The sequence below is a fragment of the Harpia harpyja genome, chromosome 13, assembly GCF_026419915.1.
Source record: "Harpia harpyja isolate bHarHar1 chromosome 13, bHarHar1 primary haplotype, whole genome shotgun sequence".
In the NCBI taxonomy this organism is placed as follows: domain Eukaryota; kingdom Metazoa; phylum Chordata; class Aves; order Accipitriformes; family Accipitridae; genus Harpia; species Harpia harpyja.
The window spans coordinates 38,390,216-38,409,645 of record NC_068952.1 but is presented as its reverse complement, the minus strand read 5'-3'; the positions used below and the strand labels follow the sequence as shown (position 1 = coordinate 38,409,645).

General features: G+C 39.1%; 1 protein-coding gene across 24 annotated transcripts in view; it reads left to right on the top strand.

Moving 5' to 3' along the window:
- AFDN (afadin, adherens junction formation factor) overlaps window positions 1-18,515 on the top strand; it is a 133,436-nt gene extending 114,921 nt beyond the window's left edge. For 6 of the 24 annotated variants that reach the window (XM_052805492.1, XM_052805501.1, XM_052805499.1 and 3 more), the window contains 6 exons: window positions 398-1,420; window positions 3,308-3,343; window positions 8,074-8,208; window positions 10,429-10,945; window positions 15,094-15,178; window positions 16,327-18,515. In XM_052805492.1, coding sequence (XP_052661452.1) covers window positions 398-1,420; window positions 3,308-3,343; window positions 8,074-8,208; window positions 10,429-10,945; window positions 15,094-15,178; window positions 16,327-16,471 — 1,941 coding nt within the window. In that variant the 3' untranslated portion in view covers window positions 16,472-18,515. Of the gene's footprint in view, window positions 1-397; window positions 1,421-3,307; window positions 3,344-8,073; window positions 8,209-10,428; window positions 10,946-15,093; window positions 15,179-16,326 lie in introns of those variants that run through there. The other 18 variants (XM_052805510.1, XM_052805505.1, XM_052805504.1 and 15 more) reach the window with 10 other exon arrangements.
- The last annotated feature ends 915 nt before the right edge of the window (window positions 18,516-19,430 follow it).

Sequence of the window (19,430 nt, the reverse complement as noted above, 5' to 3'; positions counted from 1 at the left end):
GCTGAATGGCAGAGCTGGTACGGTACGCCTGAGCTGCGGTCCCAAGCTGCCAGCACTCTTGTGCTCGCGTGTGGAGGAGGGGGTGTCAGGGATAGTCCTGAGAACTTGGGCGAGCTGGGGAGGTTTTCAGCCTAAGCTCCGTTTTGCGTTCATCTTTCCTCCCAGTCCAGGTTTCCAGGCATTTTGGAGCGTGCAAAGTCCTCCATGGCTTGAATGAGTTAAAAGGACCGAGAAGAATATTTTATTGTTGGTTTTGGGAAACTTACTAGACATGCAAATGCTGAAATTCACTAAAAGTAATTACCTTCAGTAATAAGAATGCAGTTTGTGAGCCATTTTCAAATATGTTTTAATATAGGTGGACTATGAAATACATGCCTTGTTTAATTTTTTCCAGCGTGTGGCTCGTTCCCAGGAAGAGCTCCGAGATAAAGCTTTCCAGCCAGAGAGGAATCGTTTGGAAGTTGTTATACGGAAGGATGTAGAGTACATTGATCGGAAGTCAGACAGCGATCAGTGGATGAATTCATCTGTGGATTCTAGCACATCTAGCCAAGAACACCTGAACCATTCATCCAAACCGGTCTCGCCTGGTTCTTGTTTAACTAAAAGTGGACCTGGCCGTTGGAAAACTCCAGCTACTAGCCAGCCAACTCCCGTGGCCATTTCCCAGCCCATCAGAACAGATCTTCCCCCTCCGCCACCGCCTCCTCCAGTGCATTATGCAGCTGAATTTGATGAACTACAAATGGATTTGCCTCTGCCTCCCCCTCCTCCTCCAAACCAGATAGGGGCACAAGCATCTTCCCAGGCAGCTGCTGCTGAGCGTAAAAAAAGAGAAGAGCATCAGAGGTGGTATGAAAAGGAAAAGGCACGTTTGGAAGAAGAACGAGAAAGGAAACGTCGTGAGCAGGAGAGAAAACTTGGCCAAATGCGTTCTCAGCCACTAATTCCTGCTCAGCCTGTGGTTCCCCCTGTTTCCCTTCAACAAGTGAAATCAGAAAAGCCTTCAACTTTGCAGAGGTCTCAAGAAACAGTCATTCGAGAGTTGCAGCCCCAACAGCAGCCTCGGACTATTGAGCGGAGAGATCTGCAGTACATTACTATCAGCAAGGAAGAACTGTCCTCTAGTGATAGCCTCTCTCCAGATCCCTGGAAACGGGATGCTAAGGAGAAACTGGAGAAGCAGCAACAGATGCACATTGTGGACATGCTGAGTAAAGAGATTCAGGAACTTCAGAACAAGCCTGATCGTACAGCAGAAGAAAATGACCGCCTCCGCAAACTCATGCTTGAGTGGCAGTTCCAAAAGCGACTTCAAGAATCAAAGCAAAAGGATGAAGATGATGATGAAGAGGAGGATGATGATGTGGATACTATGCTCATCATGCAGCGACTGGAGGCAGAAAGAAGAGCAAGGGTAAAAGGGAATAATCCTTTCTAGATAAAAGTATTGTAAATACATATATTGGTGGGTTCTCTCGCTTTGTCTGAGTATTTTGATGTTCTTATAGGGTAAAGGAGGATGAAACTTTCTTCAATACCTTGAATTTTAAAATTGCGAACTTACAGTGGCTTCACCAGTTAAGTGATATATTATGAAAGTATTATAGAATCCAAGTTGGCAGTCAGATTTACTTTTCTGGTTGTGGGGAAAGAAATTTCCTTTGGATAAAGGGATTTTGCAATGTACCTGGAGTAGGATTAGAAGGTTAAATATGGCAAGAGTTTACTTACAGGAAGGTAAGCAAAAACATTTGTAACTGTGAAAGTGTCTAAGAGAATCGGGAACAAAAATAGTGTCAATTTTTTTTTCCTCTCCCCCGCCCCTCAAATATATTTACCTCTGAGAGTTCTTATTTATAGTCTTGGACCTGAACACAGACACTGAATGCGTGCTGGTTCCAGGGAACAGTGAACTGAACTGAGATTCCACCTTGCTGGTCTGCTCCAAGTAAAGGCTGGGGTCTTAAGGCAGCTGCTACCTCTGCCTTTACCGTCACCTCAGTGGTGACTCCAAGAGTGCTGGGGGAGGCATTAGGTTGAGCCATGTGCTTTTGCGTGTTGTAACAACTAATGCACCCTGTCTCGGGCTCCAGCTCGTACGTACCTGGATTTTGCATGGTGTCCAGTTTAACTGGTATCTGACAAGGTTTGCTTACCTTAGCTTCAGTAATGTGAAAGCTCATAATGTCTGTAATAAGATAATACAACTGAACAGTATGATAAAGGTTTTTTTTTTTTTTACTCTGTTGGCGGCTGTTGTCTCTCAGAATCTGTTAAATCTATTGTTACTGAGAAACAATTTCTGTAGGAAAAGTTTTTTTTTTTCTTTTCTGGATAATAGCATGGATACCAAAGTTACATACCAATACCTATGCTTTGACAGGCTTAAAAACTAGCTCTGTAATATGCTGAGTGTCTTCTGTTTGTTTATCTTGAAAAGATGACTTAATTCTGTGATAAGCAATTTTTAATTCTTGAGAAATGCTTGAACATGCTTATTTTGACATTCAGAAGTAGCTATCTGCTTGAGTAGTATTTGAGTTCAGAGTTGTTTTGGCAGCTTGATTTCCTAAACTTACTCTTTTCATATTTGCTGCAGTCTGCATTGCTTTCCTTTTTTCTTGTGGCTAACTTTATTACTGTGTAAAACAATAGATACCTCAGACTTGGAAACTGAAGAAAGGAAAAGCTAAATATATCTTTGGCAAACAGGTTGTGTTAAAGCCCAGCATTGCTGACATGTAATTTGTAGCACATAGGCAGTTACCTATGGGAATAAAAAAAAAAAAAAAATCCATATAAAACTGCCATTTTAAAAACCAGCATATTTAAAATTTTACTGTAGCCAGGCTAAAAAGGCCATGTGTCGTTAATAGAAAGCCAGTTGTATTGCATAACATTCTATCAGTCTTCTCTGCAAGTGCTGGATTTAAAATACTATTTGTGCATAAAGTTCCAAAATGCTGGAAGAACATTTTGAAACGAAAACATAACAGTTGTCTTGAACTGAAGTCATGTTTGCATTTTGGTTATATTTCACTGTCTGTACTACTAGAGATGCAATAAGTAGCATCTCTGGAGAATTACTGAGGTTTTGAATGAGTCAAACCAATACTGATAAAAATTTCAGATATTTGATTGTTTTCACTTCTGTACTTGAGGATTATGTCAATTCAGTTCCTCGTTCTAAAGCAGCTGACTTAACAAATAAAAGAAAATGCTTTTGAAATGGCACAAGTCTAACCTATCTTTATTTTCACTGTGCATCTTTCTTTTTTCCCCCCTTTCTTACTACCTGCAGCAGACTGCTGTGCCAGCAATCTCTGTTCTAGATTTGGTATGTTTGTTTCTTTCTCTTCAATTTCTCTTTCCCATTTCAATTCCTGATATTATTGATAACCACCCTATGTGCTTTGCATGATGATTTGGCATCTTTGGGTGTTCAAAAATCATTGTGATACAATAAGCAGTAAGTTAACTGTAAGCATGCATTTGAATGTTTCCAGATGTGGTGACTCCTTTCCCTGTGTTTCCTTCCTTTTAGATGTTGTGTTCTGCTTGCAGGCTTGATTTGTTTGTTGTAGCAGTGGTCTAATATAAAACTGTGTATTGGATGTTTTGTGCAGTCGTGTTTATAAAATCTCACTAATAACTTTGAATGAACAGGCTGTGAGGTAAGATTTCCTCCCTTCCCTTCCCCACCCCTGCAGGTTTTAGAAGAGCTCTAGCAACACCATTCCTTTCCAATTTGAAGTGAAATTGTCCTGAGAGCCTAATAATACAGCATACTGTTTCAGCACATGCTGAAACCCTGTTGTTTACAGGTGTTGCAATTGTCTCATTAAAGTAAAAATGAATTGTAAACTCAGAAATTACTTCTGAACTAGTGTTTCCAAGTAGGTCACATAAACATGCAATTATTAAGTTACCATATAACTTCAGTTTCAATTGGTTAATACCATTCTCTTACATCTAAAACATGACAGGCTTTTGAATTGGAGCAGTAATTGCTATGACTCCAGCTAATTCTGTATTTTATTGCTCTCATTGCAAATGGGTACATGGAAAAAGAGTTCTGTAGTCTTCTAGAGAAGAAATACATCCCCTTCAAAGTGTATTTCTAGATAGTTACTATACCAATTTGACAGAAGGGTAGTACTTGCAAGTCCTGTTAGTATAATTAATTTGTGCTCCTGGAAAAAACTGTAAACATGTCTGTTCAAAACATGGATTTGGATATTCAGCACTGCTTTATCTAAAAAAAACACAAAACACCTTTTAAAATGCATACTTCAGATAACTTAGTCTGTCTCAGGTGTTTGGTTTTGTATCTGTCCGGTACAAGTGTTAAGCAGCTGGCAGCAGTGAAACAGGTGAAGCATGTCAGCTTTCTGAATTAATGGGCAAGCCAGGAGTTATGGATTTTTCAGACTTAATATCTATCAATATTTTTTCTTATTACTACTCCTATTTTTTTTTTTTTTCTTAAGCCTTTTTCCCCAGACCTGCGACTTGATAGACAAGGTTCTTTGCTAAGCAGGCTGTAAACTTCTGGATCTTTTTGTGACAGGAGGTTGTGAAGGCAGACAGTATCATCAGCTTTAAAAATGGATTAGACAAATGCATAGCCATCATGCCTGTAAACAGCTACGCAAAGGATTACACAAGGCTGTACCAGCTGACATCTCTAGTAGCGTGCTGGGGAAATGCTAGAAGAAATGGCCAGGCTCCTGTGCAGCTCTTCTTGCTGTGGTCGGAGGCAGAATACTGTGCTAGATGGATCCATGGCCTGAATCAGTCAAGGATTTATTATCCTCATAAGTTTAGCTTTAAAAAAAGAAAGCAAGCTAATTCTGAAATAGATGATGTTGAATGCTGTACCCAGCAAATACCTCTTTTTCCTAATTTCATCATTTTCATACTGTTCACATGACTTTCTGGGCATAGGTGCATCTATGCTATGCCACTTCATGTACCCAATTGATTGCTACTTTGTTTCTAGAGAAAAAAAAATACAATTTCAAATGCTCAGTGCTTTTTATGTATGTCTAACTTGAGCATTGGTCATAGCTGTTCTGCTAATTACAAGGCTGGTGAAAGGTGATGAATAGTTAATGCATGAATTGTCAACTTGGCTAGTGTTTGTCTTTTTAAATTCCCTGGGTCACTAACAGATCTGACCCAGCTTTAGCTGTCATAAATAAATAGGTATAAATTTAAAGTTCGTCTGGAACGTCTTTTAAAGCGTTCTAAGCAGCGCTTGGAGAAATGAATTTTGTCTGGAACCTGAGACTTCCTGGATGCCTGCCAGTCCTGTGAATATCTTAACATTTCTGATACGGATCAGCCCATCGGCCCAACAGCTCGGAAGAAAGGTGGCCTTTTTTGCCCTCCGCGGCAGGAATAGTGCTGCAAGCGTGCGTTGGCGATGGGGACAGAGTCGTGCAGCGAAGCGAACTGTTGGCAGTTTGCAGTAGAGCTGAGACAAAGCAGGGGGAAAGAATTAGTGCTTTGTGCTTAGCTGCTTCGCTTGCTTACAGCTGGGAGAACACTCTTCTCCATCACTCTGGCTCTACGGATCAGTTGTTTATATTGTAACAGGTAGAAACCTGTACTGCTTTGGAGAAGCCGTGGAAGTACAGTAAATCACATGAAAACATGACTTTTTAACTAGAGAAAAACTAATTGGGACAGAGAAGTATTGAATTGAAATATTCAACCTGGGAATCTAATAGCCTTCTTACTAGAAATAAGACATGAAGCTAATTTTCCTTAGCGTCTTGAAAATTTGGGATGAAGTTTGAATTGGGTACTGCTGTATATGATTACAAACACAAATGCCTGCAAGCGCTCTGGCACGCCTCGCCATCCCACCGCTCCCTGTCTTAGTCTAGGAATGCTCCAGAGTAGAAACCAGTTACAAATCAGAAAGAAATGAAATGCCACTCTCTTTAATAGTTGCTCTCTTCCCGCTTGTGCCTTACATATAATTTTTGGCCGTTTTACTAGGTGTTATATTTAGAATAGCCTCTGACCTGGATACCGTTGTCTTCACGATTATTATGGTTCAGATGTTGACAACAGTTCCCAGGTGGGCACCCTCCCCAGTTTTCACTTCTTTCTTTAATTAAGACTAGAAGAAAATAAACCAAACCAGTCCTACTTCCCCTTTAATTTAGTTTCAAATATTTTCTTGTTTAAGTGCATTTGAATAGGAATTTGCTACTAAGCAAAAAGGCATCCATGCCATAACCTGGGATCAGTAACTGCCATATTCAGAGTTTTTTCTCTGAATGCAGCTGGGACAGAGTGAAGGAGTTTTCCTGTATTTTGTCACTGTGCAGTTTTTGCGCCCTTTTTTTTTTTTTTTAAGAGGAAATTACTTCTTTTCTATAAACTCTTTTGAATTACTAGCTGTCTTTCCTTTTGACAGCAATATTATCTCCTTTGCTAAAATAATGTCTTTTTAATAACCAAGACAAGATGAGGTCTTAATTCCAGCAGGGAGTTTGTTAACTACTTTATTCCCTGCTCTACTGTATATACTGAGCTTGATGTCTATGTCATTTTCAGTTAGGAATTACAAAATTTTAGCCCTAAATAAGGGGAATTTGCTTGGAGGTAGCATCCTCTACTATATGTTTGCCGAATTATTGCCTAAATGAAATTAATTAATTTTGTTATTTAGCTTTCATGCTCAAAAATGGTGGTTTTTAACACTTCAAATGGGAGGTGTTTTCACTGCAAGTAGTCTGTATAGCTGCTTGAAGATGTACAAGGCAAATGTTTTCAAAATTACCTGTTGTACAAGGTCATAAGATACCCATAACACAAATACTATGTGAATAGTGGGGGAAATAATTACCAGAAAATCAGTAAAAAAAATTTTTAAAAGTTTGTTTTTAGAATTGGTTGGAAAATTTATTAGAAAACCTAATCTGCTTTAAAGCGCGTTTCCTGTTAATTAGTGATAGGGGGAGATACCTACATGAAGGTTGTCCTCACAAAGTCTATTAAAACTAATTTTATCCTACTATGTCATTATTGCTTTGTGTCTTAGGGCCTTTTTCTGTAAATGAAACTGGATTGTAAAACAAATCCAGGTGTAGAGAAGTATCTGTGTTATATGCAGCTTATAGCAAGATCCAGTGATTTACTGATTTATACCAATCAGTATAAAAGATCTTGGGGCACGGGAGGGAATCACTTTAAAACATATGCTGCAGTAAGAAATAACACAGCATGAAGTCCAGTTAATTTCTACTTGCAAATATTATTGTGCCAGTGAATATTCCTGTCCATCAAGGGCTTCAATACCGTTAGCTTTAGCAAATCATGCAAAGTTTGGATTGTTGTTGAGTTTTCTGTGCAGTGTTTATCATAAGCATGTATAAAACAGTATTGTCTGTTGGACATCAGTTGTTCATGTGAGCTGTTGAACCTCCATAGCCAAAGACTTCTTTGCCTCACTCTCTGCTTTTTCCAAAACACATCTGTTGCAGATGCAGTGGGAGATTTTATTTATCTCCCGAGACTATTTGCAGACTTGCTGAATGAGCCTGTTACTTTAAATGGATTGACCCTTTGACTAATGAGTCATGATTTTCCGGTGCTTAAGTACTAATCCAAAATGAAAAACCAACTGGCTGCTGGAGCTGTGGACTGTTGGTTCCAAGTATTTAATTTCACTTTACTGTACCTATGAGGCTGTGGTTGCTGAAGCTGTCTGGAATGTGAGTCACCTCAGTCTTCTGCTAGGGGTTCATATGTGACTGCTAAAAATGTCTCCCTGTGTGTGTTGTGCTTCTTTTATGTATGTAGTTCTGTGCATCTCCCTTATTTATTTATTTATTATAATTTTTTTGTTGTTCACCCCTCCCAAGGGATTTTAGGGAAACCAGTGTAACAAAGCGTACTCTTAACAGCTGGACATTATATTGATTTCTCTGTAGTATAGCATTTTCTACTGAATGAGTTATTTTTAGATGCAAATACTCGGGTTACATTTTTTTTGACCCATCTTACCCACATGAGTGACGAAAAAAATTAAAGATGCGTCTCTGTTAGTTACAGGATGAAGAACGCAGACGGCAGCAGCAGTTGGAAGAAATGCGCAAACGAGAAGCAGAAGACAGGGCCAGGCAGGAAGAAGAGCGCCGACAGCAAGAGGAGGAGCGGACCAGAAGAGAGGCTGAAGAAAAGGTTGTGGTCTTCTGAGTGCTGCAGGGCTTCTTACAGGCCTCTCCTCTTTAGCCTGGCCACCAACAGCTCAGTGTTGGGTCAGCAGGGGTTAAACACACTAGCCCTCCTGATAAGGGTCATGGCCCAAGGCTTCAGTTTATCCAATATAAAACAAAAAGTAATTAAACAAAGAGCCCATTTGTGGTGGCCGGAGTTGACCGGTATTGCAGAAATAGTACTGTAGGCTTACCGGCTGCAGGTTTTTAGCAGTGGCAAGGGCTTGCCTTCAGAGCCTTTTCTGAAAGTTATGGCAGAAATCAATTGCCTCCTCGTTTCCTTCAGCCCCCAACATGACCTGCCTACCTTCTTTGTTATAATGGCTGCTGAGTTAGTGGTGTTGGGTTTTTCTTTGTCTCGGAGATGGCACTGAAATATTTTTGCAGTAATTGTTTTATAGAGATAGAGAGAAATACAAAATGCAGTGGAGTGGAGATGAGTACTCCATATTGTCTTTTATGTTTGTACTATGGGAAGAAAGGGAATTGGTTTCTAGAAAGGAAGCAGATAATTTCAGCAGATAAGTCACTGTGCAATCAGATTCTAAAAATTGAGGCTTCTAGGTTCCTTCCAAACTTTATACATGAATTTGAGAAGCTTTATTGTTCAAAACTGGAAGACAAAGCACCTTCTTTGACTCAGCGTATTTAAGACCCTCTTCTTCCTAGAGAAAGAACAGTTACTTTTGTTCAGGTTGAAGACTTGCCTGTTAGTAACACTGGCTTCAGAATGAAGACAGAGGGCTAGCTTTTAATGTTGAGAGAAATTTTGTCTTGGAAGAATGAGCAAATATATTTAAACAAATAAACAAAACACCTTAGATATATTTGCTTTGTTAATTTGTTTTGTTAGCTTGTTTCCAAGCTTTGTTAGATTTTTTTCCATAAGCAGTATGGGTTGACGAGTAGAGGAAAGCTAAGCTGGGGGTGGTGATAGGTGAGAAGTGAGGAAGGTGTATCTGGACTGAGGAAAGTATTTAAAAATATACTGTAGGAAGTTAAAAAAAGCAACCAAAAAAACCAACTGAGGCTTTCTTAATTTCTGACAATGACGCAGCCAAATGACATTTGGGTCACAGGCTTGAAAGGGTTTTCACTGACAGATCTTGACTGAGACACTCTCACATCTACCAACTCAGAACTCGGCACCATCTGACCCCTACAATGGTTTTAGAGTAGTACAAGGAGATGAGTTTCATGTCTTTGCTCTAGATGAACAAGATCAGATTGATTTATTATTTTTTTTAGGATAACTGACTCAACGGTGTCGAGCAGATAAGGTGGATTTTTTTTGAACGCATGGATTAAAACCAGAAATGATGGTTGTTCAAAATGTCATATATTCCCAGCAGAAGTTATACTACGCTTAGACAAAAGAGTTTGTGTAACATATGGTTTCCAAATACATGTTTTCATTCGTTATCAAACAAACTACTGAATAGACCCTTGTATTAATTTACAATGTGGCTTAGACAAGAACTGAACAGAATTAAATGCTATGTAGTTTTAAAACAGTAAAAAAGTCTTAAACTGGAAAAATACATAGAAGACATTTCATGGCCTTTTAAATGGTCAACAGTCTCATATAAATATCATTAGCATAGGGGTTTTTAATTTGTTTTTTTATAAATGTTTTTAAAAAACAGTTATTCGATGTCTGTTGTAGAAAAGTTCTTGATTTGTACGTGAAAGCAGTTTTGCTGGTATTTACACTAGAAGCTTTGTTAGGAGTAATCTATTCCAAGGCTCTGTTGATTAATTTACATTGTATAAGCATGCAGAAAAATTACAAAGTGCCTTTTTTAAGGTGGTAGTTAACTCTGGTTATTTTTCCTCTCCCACAGATTCTCTACAGCTGTAGTAAATCTACCCCTTATTAACTGTAGTTACATTTGAGTAATAAATGCTGGACTTGCCCTTAGTTCACACAGGTAGTTGCCTTAGTTACCACAGGCAGTGATAAACCTGGAAATAACAGCAAAATGCTGTGTTACAGGACGACTGCCATTTTTTTCATAGTAGTAAGTATTGTTTGTATGAGACCATATATAGACGGCTCTGCTTATTGCCAGAAAAGGAGACAAAAAAAGATGTTTGTAGCTCAGTGATGGAAAACTTAAATCTCTCTTAGATTGAAACGTCTGACTTTCTGACCACTGTGTTTCTGTTTCCTCTGGACTTGCAGAGGCGACAGGAAGAGGAGTATTACAGTCGCTTAGAGGCTGAAAGGCGCAGGCAGCACGATGAAGCAGAACGAAGATTACTGGAACCTGACGAGCCTGGTCTGTACAGACCTCCGCTTCCACGGGAATATGAACTCCCATCCCCAACCCCTTCATCTAACGCTCCTCCTCCCCCACCTCAGCGAAACACCTCTTACCTCAAAACACAGGTCCTCTCCCCTGACACGATTTATACTGCCAAGTTTGTTGCATACAATGATGATGATGAGGAGGAGGAGGATTCCAATCTAGCAGGTCAGGATAAGTACTCCAGCACAAGAAAATCTTATGGTGACTTTCCTCCTGCCACCCTTAAGCCACAGCAGCCCTCCCGCCAGCCTCGCCCAGTTTCAGATGGCCTCTTTCTTTCCAACTCATTCCAGTCATCTCCAGTCAATGCCAACAGTACTGCGGCCAAAAAAAGCCAGCCCCCGCCCCCACCAAACAAACACAGTTTCATCCATGCCAGCAGCTGTAAAGGTAGACGCCATGAAATCAATCGTCTCTACAGAACTATCCTCATGTTTTCAACTCTGGTGCTGTAGATTGAATCACTGACTTTGTGATTTACTTTTTTTCCCCACTTATCACTGTTTTCACTATGGTGATCTAACTTAAATCCTGATATTAATATGAATCCTCCAATTTTTCATTGTTTTGATCTCTCAAATTTCCTTGTTCCTTACCCAAACTCTTCAAAAGCAGAAATTCCATCTTTCACACGATGAATCGGAAATTATTTTAACTGTTACTCAACCAATTCAAAGTACTGTTGGTTTTGGCTTTCACTCTGTATCTTTCAGTGATTTGTTATGTATGACTGACCCCTGGGTTCTCAGGGCAGCTGCAAGTGCACCTTTCTTGAACACAGGAAACTTTTTCTAATGGGTTCATGGACAGAGCTTATCTTCTGCTTTCGTTATTGGTACCAGGGTTCTCTCTTTTAATAGTGTGTGCAAATGGCTTTAAAAATGACCTTTGTAGACGTAGTTCTTACATATACAAGCACCAAGAGACATATAGGACATGCAGTTAGTTTCATGGATTAGGCACCATTCCTTTACTTCTGGTTCTTACAGTGCGGTTTTCTTGCAAAGAGAGACAAAACTCTAAATTTCATCTTTGTGCCTTTTGCCTTACTCCTTCCCTCCCCTTCTACGCCCCTGTAATTCTTTGTCTGCTCATCTTGTTTCTTTTATAACTCCAAGAGGGCAACCATAATGGCGTTTCATTTCAAGTAGAGCTCTAGCTGCTAGTAACTTCAGCACTGTATTTTATCTGCAGAGTACTAGTTTAGCTATACTCATGAATTCAAAGCTAATTAAGTCCAAAGTTCCATGCTAAATTTTTTTAAGCTGCTGCCGTATAGGAAGAATGTTACATACTTTACTCTTTGAGTATGTGTCTGTGTAGATCTCACTCTAATAAATTTGCAGTTTATTAATAGAAGGTTTTGTCTTTAAATAGCAGCATCTGCCAGCACTTCCCCTACATTTGTTTTCTTCTTCTGTATTCTTCTGAAGGGAATGGTGGCCGTGACATTCCCGTAGTTTGTTCTTTGTACTGGAAGTCAACAAATGCCTGACAACCAACTCCAGCTGATCAAATCGTCCTTCTAAAATGCGGAGGGTAGCAAGGGAAAGAGTTTATGCTGGCTTCTAGCCAAATGGCTAACTTGTTTACTGGATTCCAGTCTCAATGACAAATGTGGAAGCCTACAATATGGTATATCCCTGATCACCTTTTTGGCCACGTAACAAATTATGAAAATCATGTGCTTTCTTTAATCAGAGGTGTGGTGTCCCCTGGTCATAGGGAGCATACGAGCCTCAGAAGAGGTTCCAGCTATCAGAAGCACTTCTAATCCAGCTGTACTAGTGTATTAATCTGATTTAGGATATGTAGGAGGCCATACAGGTATATGATACTCAGAGCTTCCTGTCTGCATCCTTTTCAATTAAGGCTCAAGTCATCATTTTCCAGCAAGGCATCCTTTCCTTTGCAGGGCAGATTAGGCTCTGCTGCAGTTGGACTGCTTCCCGTGCCGAAGAGCAGCTCTGCACAGCATTGGGTAGTTTTAGTATTGGTGAAGGGACAGTAGTTTGGCTCAGTTGTAATTACTGTCCGACTGATAGAGTTGATGCTTAGCAGTTTCGCTGTTTGGGGTCAGTACAGCACCCAAGCTACATAAAAAGTATCCACACTGATAGTTGTTTAAAGGGTAAAAAAAAACCCCAAACCTGTTTATTTACCCTGGTGTTGCCTCTCGGATCTCATGATGTAGTAGTCCCTATGGATCCTGCAAGCCCATCTATCACTCCTGTCTGGCTCTGTCATAGGTTCCAAATCCTAAATGAAGGTGAGGGAAGGTTTTAGCTTTTCAGTGTGTTGTCATTGGACTGGAGTGTAAGTAGACACACTGTACCCTGCCTGCTATATGCTACCATTACAGGGCAAATAATTCCATTGTGCCTACCTACCATGCATGTGAGCCCACTGATAAACCCACAACCAGTGAACCCGAATCACAGTTTTGTATCAGAAGGACTCTAGCTTTTAAGCACCTTATATCACACAGAATTAATGAGTTAAAATAAGATTCTAGAAAGGCAGGAAACATGGAAAAGATTCTCTTTAAACACTACGACTGTCTGTGTTGTCACCTTGCTCTTAGGAATATTCTGAAACGGCAGGCTTCTGACATGAAATTTTTGTACTGTATGTACTGAATTCTTGTTCTTTCAAAGGACTTTCTTTTTCTAGAAATTCTTATTTGAAACTGACTATGACAGAGTATAAAATGTGCCTTCTGTCACAACATGTAGGCTTCCAAAGGCCCTTGCTTCCCTTCCGTATTTGGCACTCGGAAGGCTGTACATGTGATGAACTAAGTAACTGTAGAACCATCGGTCACTAGCTGGCACCACCACTCTTCCTGCCTCCCATCATCCACAACCCAGAATGCCATTTCCTATGTAATTGCACTTCCCACTCCTGCCTTCTGTTAATTTTAACAGAAAAATGAATCTCAGGAAAGCGAAATGTTCAGTGATTTTTTTTTTGTGTGCACGCGTTTGTTTTTCCCTGGAAGACAATGAGAAGGACTTCTACAAAGATTTGGTTAGGGTTTTGGTAACAATTAAAGAATATTGTAGTATGATGCTTCGCCTTTAATAACCTAATTCATAAACCATACAACTAATTCTGAATACTCTTATTTCATAATTTTTAAAATAGCCATGAGAACAGGTTAACTTCACCTGATTGCTCAAGCTTCTATGAAGACTGCCTGCGTAACGTACAAAGCCGTTTGCACAAAATGCAGAATTCACTGTGCAGTTTACCATCTCCCATCTCGCTGACTCTGTTGCATTACTGTCCTTTACAGCTCGTTTCTGTTCTGAATGTTAACTCTAGTAAACCATGCTTCTGCAAATTTTGCTCTCTTACCTTCTTCCACTGGGTCTCTTAAGACCATCGGGTCTGTCAGCTAACCAAGAAAAAAACCAACACCCAAATCAAAACTACTGTCCTAAAGCCGGGTGGAAGTGTGAACCACAGCACGTGGATCCAGACTTGTAGAAGTAGGGAAGGCAGTACTTACGTGTATGTAAGACTCATGTCTGAAAGGAGAAAAACTTCCATATGCCTGGCATACCTAGTATGATTTGGCCTGCTACAAAATTTTGGTGGAAAAAATGTAGCCTACAATATGCTAGCTAAATTAGTTTCTGTGTTCCAGCCTCATAGGTCTCTTATTGACTATTTATGAGAAGTTACATATACCAGTGGAAGAAGCAAACATTTCCTTTTGTACCAAAGAAGGTTCACAAGACATAACGTGTACAATATTGAGACCAGAACTGTCTGAAGACAAATCTGAGTATTGTGCTGATACTTACTATTACTTTTTCCGGATGGCTATTAAGAGAGTATGGTCTTAAATATAAATGAAATTATTCAACTTATTGATTGGAAAGAAAAGGTTTTGTCTTGTGGCCTTTAGAAAGAATTAATACAATGTGTAAAATCTGTGTGTTGTATCAACTTAAACTAAAGGTGCAGTGCTGCAAGATAACTTGCTTGAAATTTAAATTTAAGGCCGGGGGGAAGGGGGGATTTTCTGAATGATACAGTTTATTTAATCAGACTAAACAGAGACAAAAATTCTGACTCTGCTGCATTGCAAAGATGGTATATACTAATCTTAGCTTACTTCTAGCCTCATAAAGGGAGCAGCTGCAGCTAACTTGCTTCCTGTGGAGCTTGTTACAGGGTAATGAAGTGTGTTGCTTTTTCCGTCAATCGCCTTGAACAACTTGTAATGTTTGTCTTACAGTAAGCCATAATAAGATAAAGATCATGATTTGATTCGTGCTGGATAATCTAAACAAAATGTGTTCTGACTCAAAATGAGGAATAAAAAAATTATAGCTGTTTTGAGGGGGGGTGGAATTTAGTACGACTGATTTTAAATATTCCGGAGGTCAAATGACCCTCTAAATTTATTTCTGACTCTAGTTTGAGATTATTTCTTGAAAGAAGCACTGCACCTTTTTGAAGAAATACAATATAAAACTTCTGTGTTGTAACTGCAATCCTTCAACTTACTTTTTCTTTTACATAAGGAATAAATTCATACACTGGATCTACAGGAGCAGCTGTTGGGGCCCATGAAGTTTATCGGGATCCAAGAGACAAAAGATCTAAAAGGTGACAGGCAGGAGTCCATTAACTTTTATACACCTGACTTGGCTAACTTCTGCAATGTGTACCGTTGTTGTTCTATCTCTGTGGGCTGTTCAAGAGCTCTGGAGTACCTGGGGTTACTATAAAATACAGCTAAGTTCAGATCACCTAAAGACTTGTGGAGAAGTACTACTTCACAGCAGCAAATTTCAGTGCTACAACGGAGTAAACTGAATGATAATTGTAAATTAACAACTTAACTGGTTTAGGTGTATTTATAAATCTGAACAATAGCTCTCAAGTGGGATTCTTACCAAATTTGTAATAAGCATTAGTAATACAGGCTATATCTTCTGTGTGAGTGGTAAGCTTTGCTGTGTAGCATACTGAAGATGTGACTGGGCTTGGCTAGGGTGCTGTAGAAGCTGTTAGCCCAGCTGCTGCATTTTAAAATGTAGTTAATGTTTCAGTGGAGTGTGCAGAGCAGAGACCTCTTGGAGCTAAAAGGGAAACCTCTTCTGATCAAGAAATTGAAATATATACTAAAGCTTTATTGTATGAGGGTTAATCACATATGTAAAGTATTGTTACAGCTGCAACTGAGAATGATTTGAGATCTTCACTGCAGTGGTCAGAAACACATAATACAAAAGTTGGTTTTCTACAACAGTAAGAGATAAGTGCAAGAGCTTAGGCAACGATTGCACTCGGAAGCTTTGCCAGTAGATGAAATACAGAGGTGCTGCAGCTGCTAGAGCACACCTCAGTACTAGTAGCTTTATTTACCAAGACATAAAAGCTTTGTATTCCAATTTTTTTTCCTAGACACGTGCCACCACAGAGAGGCTTGCTACTTTAGCCATAACAGCAATGCTGTGCTAAGATAGACAGAGCCTTAGTTTACACCTGCACTTTGCTTTGAAAGTTGGCAAGCAGTTTCATTCATGTTTATGTGCCAGAGATGGTCATGAGCTATTAATTTGCCTAAGTGATAGCACAATGTCAGAATTAAAGGTGTGCGTGGGGAACAAAACCTTGCAGAACACTAAATGGAGAATCTTTTGCTGTATTCAGAAAAGCTGTCAGTTGATACATGTCGCTAAGAATTACTATATTTAAGGATATTGTAGCTAAGAATTATAACAAAGACTTTTTTTTTTTTCCCTTTCCAGTCAAGATACAGATTTACCTGGAGCACCAGAAAACTTGACGTTCAGGGAACGCCAACGACTTTTTTCACAGGGTCAGGATGTATCCAATAAAGTAAAAGCTTCTAGGAAATTAATGGAACTGGAAAACGAGTTGAACACAAAGTAAGATTAAAGCACCTTATCAGATGTAACTGAAGATCTCTAAATTGAGGGATTGAGATGGGGGGCACACTACTAATGAACAGAAAATGAATGTTTTCTGAAAGGAGTGACTTTGATTCCTCTATATCTAAGACTGTTAATTAAGATTTAGAGATGTTGCAATAGCAAGAAAACTGATTACTTTGCCAGGAGCTTGTGGTTTATACAATGAAAGCACTGTAAAATTTTAAAGATATGAATCACGTGAAGGTAACTTTTTTTCCTTTCTGTTTTGGGGGTTAAGTTCTTGTGCACCAGACCAAGTAGCACTTGTCAAAGATAAGTTCTGTTTCCTGGTGTTTTACAGACACACTTGTTTTAGCTGCTGAGCAGAGAGAGTGAGAATAGCTTGAACTGCCTAAACTAAACTGTGCACTAGAAATTAGTATTTTAGGTTGGTTGATAAGAAGCCAATATCTGGGCCACCTTAAATAAGACTATAGCAAGTTTGACATACCGTAGGGTGTTCATAGAATGCTCAGCATATCAATACAGATCTTACCATTGCTTATTACTGGAGTAACACACGTTCTGTAGGTAGAACCTTGGAATAAAAACATTTCTAGTCCTACGTATTTGTTGGGTCTAAAATGGTTGCCTGAGAATTTATCTGTAGTTATGGAAAAGTCTGTATGTTGATGCATCCCCACTATATGTGCTTCAGACTTTCAAAAATGTGAAGATAAAACCTTTGGGTAATTGTTTCATTTAAAAAATTACATAAGCAATAGATAGTAGGCTACACTAGTGGCCCTTCATCAGCTAGGACCAAAATGTTCATAATCTGTTAAAGGCGAGGAGTAATGATTCCAGTTCCAAGGTGGGCGGAAGAGATGCGCATGTTTTCTGAGAAAGGTAGATGAGAAGTTATTAGGCAATTAGGTGTGGAACAGTATCGATAAGTCTGCTATTATCAGTTCAGCAATATCTTTCCTTTTTTTCTGTGGAGAAGTGAACTGGCACATTAGAGAGAAAGACTGAAGTGTGAACCATCGAATACAATACTGCTGCTGGGAGTGTGAATGGTAGTGCGGTCGTTAACAGAGATGGTGTGCTGGCAGCGAACCGTCTCTGCTCACACTGAGGAAGCAGTGCTAGCGAGCTCTCCTTTAGTCTAGCTGGCTTTACCGACATCCTGTTAACTGTTGTACTGAAAATCTTTCTGGCAGTTCAAGCTATTTTTTCACACTGTAATAGCCTTATTTAATTTTAAATTGTTAATCTTTTTCCTCCCGCTATTTCTTCAGCTATGCGTATGTGGCTGATGATGTTGGGAATAAGGACCTCATCAGAATTTTTCTCATTGTGTGATGTTAAGACAATATATATTGTGATTCCGAACAAATTTTCTATTTGACAAAGCCCTTTATTGGCTTTAGATGATTTTTTTTTTTCCTGTATCATATTGTTCTCTTATAAATATATATTTAGGGAATTGTGCACACTTCCAAATACAAAGGGGTAGACTTTCACTGCCTTAGGAAAGAAATCACTTTTAATAAGAGTTGTATGATAAATAAATGCAAGTTAATTAAAATTGGAGTGTAAATATTTTTTACGTATTTCAGGTTTCTTATTTGAAAGTGTGCTTTTACCGTTTCACCTGTTAAATATGAAGTAGAAGATTAAACTGGTTCAAAGTGTTAATGAAGGATCTGCATGCTTGCTATGTCTGTTAATCAGGAAAAGCAAGCCTCTCCCAATTTATCTTGAGAACACTAGCAGCCTTACAGTGACAAATTTTTCTTAAGGAAAAAAAACTTATGCTGTGGCTGAATTACTGTTGCTGCTAGAATCTGAAAAAGGCTTAGCAAAAAAAAAATACCTATAACCTTCAGTGGAGTGGATTTGGCCGCTATTGGGCATTCGGGTCAAGTGTGAATATGTGTAAAAGTGCTTTTCATATTTGTCTGTGCATTATTATGAAAAACATCAAAACTGCTGTAGTTTCCCATTTCTACTGTATTTCACTTGCAACCTATTTTTAATAAAGTTTGTATTGTATTTAACTTTGCATTAAATGTTTTTTGTACTGTTTGTTATTTAATTCTGCATTCATAAACCAAAGGGGCTCTTTGTATGTTTTGCCTTACCTGTCCTTTTAAAATATGCTTACAAGCAAAGTCAGAGGATCGCATAATGAATAGATGAAAACCTCAGATTAATTTTACATGGAGGATCAACAAAGGAGGCTGATTCTCATTGATCAGAGAGGAGCATTTCTTGACCTAATGTTGTTCATATCTGTAGCAGTGACTTGAAAGAGGAAGTGATTTAACCAGCAACTTACAAAATAGTCAATTTTGGTGGAGTCAGTTACCTGGGCTAGTCTAGTCGTATTGTGTGTGTATCCTCCTCAAGTGCAAGCTGTATTTCTAACAGTGAAGAGAAACCTGGAATGCAGCTTCTTTTGGAAAAGTAAATAGTTTTACAACCAGTGTCTCCATTGTGATTGCTGTGGTTAAAGTCATTTGATCTCTTTATTTTGAACACAAAGACAGGATAACTTTTTGTCAAATCTCTGAAAAAAAAATCAGTTTGACTGACTGGGAAGTCTGGAGGGGTGGACTCAAATTCAGTGTGTAGTTTTGAATGAAAGTTGAGCTAAAGGCCTTAGAAATGGTGGTGCTCCTCTTTTATTGTTGGATTGATAACATTAGATAACTTGACTCTTGATGGGAGGCAACAGTTCAAACTCTGCTTGGGGAGAGTGGGGAAGGGATCCAGGCCCCACCGAAGTGCTGTAGATGCCTTCTGCTGTAGCTGAACGTCCACCGGAGCCAGGATTGAGAGCCACCTCTGTCTCTTTCTAGGTGAGTACCTTAATCTTTTGAGTTGTGGGGTCTAGACTTCGGAATTTTCAAAATCACTAATGAGGACGTTCTGGATTTTTGTATGAGAGATGTGTGTATAAAGGCCAGGAA